General features: G+C 41.4%; 1 protein-coding gene across 1 annotated transcript; it reads left to right on the top strand.

The window, feature by feature from the left end:
- The first annotated feature begins 3,529 nt into the window (after positions 1–3,529).
- On the top strand, positions 3,530–6,455 carry LOC116701976 (transmembrane protein 74). The gene has a single exon (XM_032536047.1). The coding sequence runs from the start codon at positions 4,081–4,083 to the stop codon at positions 4,876–4,878; it is 798 nt and encodes a 265-aa protein (XP_032391938.1). The 5' UTR covers positions 3,530–4,080; the 3' UTR covers positions 4,879–6,455.
- Positions 6,456–6,461: the final 6 nt, after the last annotated feature.

Below are 6,461 nucleotides of genomic sequence, written 5' to 3'. Positions count from 1 at the left end.
CAGTCAATCACCAATTGAAAGATGTCAAATTCTGCATCAGATATTTTGTTTTTTATTCAGATTTATTTGCAGTGGTTTCTGAGCACTCCCAGCTTGGACCCTCTGCCAACTGAAAGTCTATTTGCTGTGAAATTTGTTGCTTTAAACTTGTCTCCTTTCCATTCTTTCCGTCAGAAATGTTGAAGCCACCCTGAAGCGGTTCAGCTTCACACTCTTCTCCCTCTGAAAATGTCCTGACTGCTAAATGTACAGCAGTCTTTGCATACAGCATGTGTCAAGTAGCCACAGGCATCGGGGTGGTTGATCTTAGTAAACAGAGAAAACTACCTTGAATGGTGGGGCATTGAAGCGCTTTGTAATCGTAACCTTCGGCTACCTGTAGCCTACATTTGCTTCAGTGCTCTGCAGAGACAATGCAAGCCGAAGGATTTCAATAAGGGGATCAGGAAGTGGAATAACATCCACATTCCTGCAGATTCCTGTCATTTAAATACCTTGTGACACAAATTATTTTTCTCATTTTAATCATTTGAATTCAATCTTGTGGGTTAGAGAATTATAGTCCTTGATACACATGCTCCTTCTGTGTTAAACTTTTAAATGCATGATGATGGTGTTTGTGAGGCTGATTGATTGTTGGTTCCTGAAAAGCTGCCGGTTGGGAGATGTGAGCTTTTCGCTCAGCAATGACTGTACAGGATTTGACATGGTTTTAAATTAATATCAAAGTAGGGTTCTCTACCGGCTGTGCAGAGCTTCTCTGAAAATGGGCCATTCAGAAAACGATTGTCTTATTTCAAAGGAGGAGAATCCCCTTTTCTGGATCAGTTACTTTGTTGCAGTAATTCTGTTTGAATGCATATTATACCGATAATGATGTTGAATATGTTCCCAGAGAGAAGGCTGCTTCAGTGATTAGTTCTTCGACTAGAGGAGCCTGTCTCGCTCAAATGCTGTTGAGCACGTACTGTAGCTACCACTGAGGACATTAAGATGATCTGTATTTTGTTTTTCTGGGATATTGGAGAGATTTAGTAAACTACTGGCAGAGTGGATCTTGTATTTCACACCTACTGCATTTAAAGGAATAGTTCAACATTTTGGGACTTATGTGTTCACTTTCTTGCGATCCATACCACTCTTTTTTCCATTTGTTCATTAGAAACTGGAGTCAGCAGCTGGTTAGCTTAGCATAGCATAAAGACTGGAAACAAGGGAAACTGACCTCTGACCAAAAGGCAACAAAACATGCCTTTGTATTGAATAAACAAATGAGATACAACAGCTTTAGACAGAGCCAGGCAAGCTGTCTCCCCATGTTTCCAGTGTTTGGGCTATGCTAAGCTAACTAGCTGCTGGCCAGAGTCTTCTCGTCTGACTCTCTGCAAGAAAGTGCATGTGTGTATTTTTGTAAACGTACGGAAAAAAACAATTCACTATTTCTCACCAGGATTTGAAACTTCATTTAGACCTTGAATAAATAAACCATCAAACATCCAAGTAACTTGAAAAAGGGTGAGGGTTGTGCGACAGTACATTGAGTGGGACGTGGACCCATGATTTCAGTATTTTTAAAATCCTGTCGCCTCGGCTGTACAGCTCTTGCTGACCTTTGACCTCCCTTAAAAGAAGGCATGCCTAAAAAGACGCTATCTCTTCAGATATTGAAAAGCATAAATCACATCACTGCTATCTCAGTACAACAATAAGCTTATTCCTGCTTTTTCATGATATACAATAGCACTTTTTAATATGTTACCATTTTTTTCCTACTAAACCCTGAAGGCTTAGTAACTAATGACTTTATTTATGGTTAATAAATTATTCACAATATTAAGAACAACTTTTGGTTGCCGGGTTGTGTATTTCCTCTCGCAGCCGAACACTGGTTTCAGGTCATGATTCATCAGGTGACCCCCGCCAATAAACCACTGCCCTTTTGCTCAGGGCATCTGGACCAACATGCATTTATTAATAACTATTTACTGACGATTCCAACTGCAGACCTGATGATTTATTGTTAAAGTCCTTATTAGACTTATTAGCAACATTAGCTGCATATATGTGGGGCAATGTCGGCCAATCAGTTCATCACTTTGGTCCTGCATATAAAATCTCAACAAATTTTGGATGGATTGTCGTGATATTTAGTACAGATGTTCATGGTCCCCTGATGATGAATCATAATGACTTTGGTGATCCTCTGACTTTTCCTCTAGCGCCTACAGGAGGTTGACACTTGATGTTTTGAGTGAAATATCACAACAAATTTGGATGGATTGTCATGGAATTTGGTTCAGACATTAATCAGGATGAGTTAAAATAACTTCTGTGAATCCTGTCCTTTTCCTTTTCATGTAAAGCTAACATCAGGTCAAACTTTTAATCTGTTCACACTTTGATATATGATTAAATACAAATCTATCACCCTCAGCTTTACTTTGTGTTAAGCGCTAATTATCAAGTGTCAGCATGCTATAAAAATCTGCTACCTGCTGAAGACCAGCATGTTAGCATTGCCATTTTGTGCATGTTAGCTCAAAGCACATCTTCACACAGCTGCTAGCATGGCTGTGCTCTTATTGCCGATTACTTTTGCTGGTGGTTTATTATAAAGTAAGAAACTCGTAAAGCTTTATTAATGGTGTTATTAACATGTGTAGATGCTAAATGCATGGTTCAATATCCTTATGGCTTCTTTGCGTTTAACAGAAGTCTTCTATGTTTTGCTGTTTATTAGAAAGTGAGGAAACAACGACTTCTTCCCAGCAAGATTCTTGGCAACTCAAAAGTTGCTCTTATTATTATTAATGGCTTATAGCTGATCTTGTGGTGTCTGAACAGCAATGCTGGATGATGTGTTTGATAAGGAAAGCCGCTTGACACTATTTCCTGATTATGAAATGTATTATATCGTATGTATTATACTCTCCTGATTATATAAGATTCAGCTTCAATTTACAAGCTCTGCAGAAGCTTGGAGAGTGTCTCCGCCAGATGTACACTCTGCCTTTCAATATCTTAGAAGTACTTTATATACAACATGTTTAGGTCACATGACAAGTCACATACAGGTTTGCTATATGGCAACAGTAAAAGTCACATTTTTGGATAACATCACATGCTGGGTAACATCTTTATCTACTCATCACTTTTTCACATTAACATTCCTTTCAAAGTTTACTCTATCTTTTCACTCAAATGGAAACCATTAACCCTTTGTACTGGCTCAACAACAGTAACTGATTTGTACAGAACCTGATTCAAGTCACAGGTCATTAGATACTAAGTATTTCCCCCCTTTGAGACCAATTGGGTCTCGAAAAACCAAAAGCAGAAATCATACCTGTTAAAATTACAAAAAGATAACATTTTCTCCAACACATGCTTCTTGCAGTATATAATACTTAGCAAAGTCATTAGATACTCCAACCTATACAGCAGTACGTGTTTTATGAGGAGGTGGGAGCTCCAGTAACGTGAACTGTCTCTACTCCCCTGCCCACAGTGCAGAGTGTACCGCCTGCAGACTCTCATCTGATTACTGTGTGTGTTCCGGGGAAACCTGAAGTTGGCACGGTAATAAGCATTATAAGGCGGTCTGCCGGAGCTCAGTCCGTGGGAGGGGTCTGCCAAACCTTTCCCTGTAATTGACCAGGGAGCAGAAGCAGCCGGGGACGCGAGCAGCCACAGACGGGGAGAGAGGTACTCAACCAACCGCATTTCGCTGCTAAATAACCGATTAATGAATCCCATAGGTGGAGTTAGATTCATTAGTCCTGTCGCATGGTTACTAAGTGTTTTGCAGCAGCGATTTGAGAGCTTGCAAAAGCCAGAACAGGCGAAACAGAAAGTGTTACCGAGCAGTGGAAATTGCATTATGGCATTGTGAGCTAGATTGTCATGGCAATTAATTTAAGACTGTTTTAGATGTACTTTAAAACGCTTGCGATACACCCAGAAAAAAGGATGGGTGTCGATTCTGCGTGTGCAATTACTTCAGGCACAGATCTAAAAGTAGCTTGCAGTGATAAAGCTTGCAAAAATTATTTCAGGTAGTTTAAAAAAAAAAAAACCCGCATGGGCTTGACAAAACGGGAAAGACAGCCCCATGCTCTAATGGCTGATCTCGAACTGTTTTACTTTGACCACTCGGATTGGAGAGACACCTCTCTGGTTTTAAATAAGCAAAGTGTCAACGAGGGGAAGTCCCTTCAGCCCGGCGGGGGAGATACTTCAGCACCATGGACAGAGACCCGGACAGCTGCGCGCCCGGAGGAGGAAACCGAAACATCTTTCGCCTGCAAACACCAAGGTGGTGATCAAGATGATGATGATGATGTCGAGCTGATAGGGACAAGTCCACAAACCTGCAGACTGAGTCAGAGCTCTTCCAGTGAACTGTACGAGGAGGAGGACATCCAAGAACTTTACTTGTTGTCCGACGACGACCTGTCCTCTGACGGATCGGGGAAGTCTGTGGATTACGGCTTCATCATCGCCGTGACATGCCTGGTGACTGGCATCTCTTTGGTCGCCATCTCCTACACGGTCCCCAGGGACGTCCGGGTGGACCCGGACAGCGTGTCCGCCCGGGAGATGGAGCAGCTGGAGAGGGAGAAAGCCAGGGTGGGGGCCCATCTGGACCGGTGTGTCATAGCGGGACTGTGCCTGCTCACCCTCGGGGGCGTGCTGCTCTCCACCCTGCTCATGATTTCCATGTGGAAGGGGGAGATGATGAGGAGGAAAGCCTTTGCTTATTCCAAACACGCAGCAAAGTTGTACGGCTCGATCAATTTGAGAGCAGGCTCCAGCCCGACTCGGGAGTCCTGCTCACATTTGTCAGTGGCTGATGAGGATTTAGAAGTGCTGAGCTGAGTTTATGGACAGGACAAGCGGAAAAGACTCAGACAAGTGCTTAAGAAAGCCCACGAGCTCTGTCATTTGATCGGGGAGGCATTGGTTTTTTTTATGCCTATTTGTTTCTAACAGCTGAGGCTACGTTTCTGGTTGATATGGACACTTTTAAAAAAAAATTGACATTTTTTTTCAAGTCTGTCGTAATACAATACTCACATGCCCTTATGTACACAGACAGAAGTTTTTGTTTGCTGTAATTGTTCCTTTTGTCCGTAGTGGCCCTGAACAGATCCAGTCCTGATCTAATTCCAGTTCATCTGAAGCTAACACGAGGGTTTAGAAGTTGGATTTGCAGGAGTTCAGACCAAAAACAGACTTGTAATAAATCCTCCTTGTTGGTGAGGGGGATTTGCTTCAGGTACCAGTAAGACAATAAACTACAATCCAGGAAGTCCAGACTGGGTAACAGATCCAAGAATGTGGAGGCTTATCAGATACCAAAACCCTGCAGAGAAGTTAATAATACTCTGAGACAGGATTATACAACTCTGGAAAGTTATCAGAGTGATTATTATTTTATCTTTTGTTGAGTCGTTCCCAAGGTAACACTTGAAAGTTCACGTGTTCTTTTCAAGCAGGGCTAACAATGGTCTGAATGCAGCCTTTGTCACATTCAGTGGGTATTTTTCAGTCTTTTTAGTAGACTGTAAAAAAAAAATTTAAAAGACTGTAAGTTTAAAAGATACCAACTTGATTTCACTAACTCAGACTGCAAAAGCCTGGGACCTTTAGATACACTTTGAAATATGTTATTTACACAGAAAGATGACTGTGGATGTTGTCCCCAATCACAAACATTGGACTAGACCTCCTCACAGTCAGCGTGGACAAGAGAAACTCTTACAACCGATAACTCTTTGTAGGACATATTAGAACATTATTAATATATTTCATATAAGATTTGAATCTATACATTACATTTCAAATAAACCAGACAGGATAGTGAGCTGTACACAATTCTAAGTTTACGTTTTTTTAAAGGCAAAACATGAAATGTGTATTTCTGAAATTTAGTTTTTGTGCACATTGGTTGATGATGGTTTATGATGATCTGTGACACACCTTTTTGTTTGCCATTGCATCACAGATTTTAATGATGCTGCTGTTTCGGTGTATTTGTGTCAACATGCCAGTGCAGACTTTCATGTTTAAAGTCCTGTCTGTAGCTGCAAGGGGAATCAGACCTGAACCAGGAGCAATGTCATTACCACTGCCTTCATTTCCCCCCTGTGTCAGAAACAGCACTTCACTGAATTGCTGCTAACAAAGCTGTGCAGATGTGGTTTACAAAAAATAACACTTGCATGGATCCGTGTTGAACTCCAAAGAAATTCTGCTAATATAATTGTGACTTGCTGAAGAGATGCTTGTGTTTGCTTGTTGAAACACAAATAGTAATACCACAGGAGGTGTAATTAGATTTTGTGGTTGAGTACTGATGTTGGGGAAGCTCAGTTTACGGCAAATACACTTGGGGGGTTTGACTGCAGATGTTCAAAAGCACACACAGAGAGAGAGAGAGAGAGAGAGAGAGAGAGAGA

This window comes from Etheostoma spectabile, chromosome 14 (assembly GCF_008692095.1).
Source record: "Etheostoma spectabile isolate EspeVRDwgs_2016 chromosome 14, UIUC_Espe_1.0, whole genome shotgun sequence".
NCBI lineage: Eukaryota > Metazoa > Chordata > Actinopteri > Perciformes > Percidae > Etheostoma > Etheostoma spectabile.
Note: the sequence above shows the minus strand (reverse complement) of the source record. Positions and strands in the feature narration are given on the sequence as shown.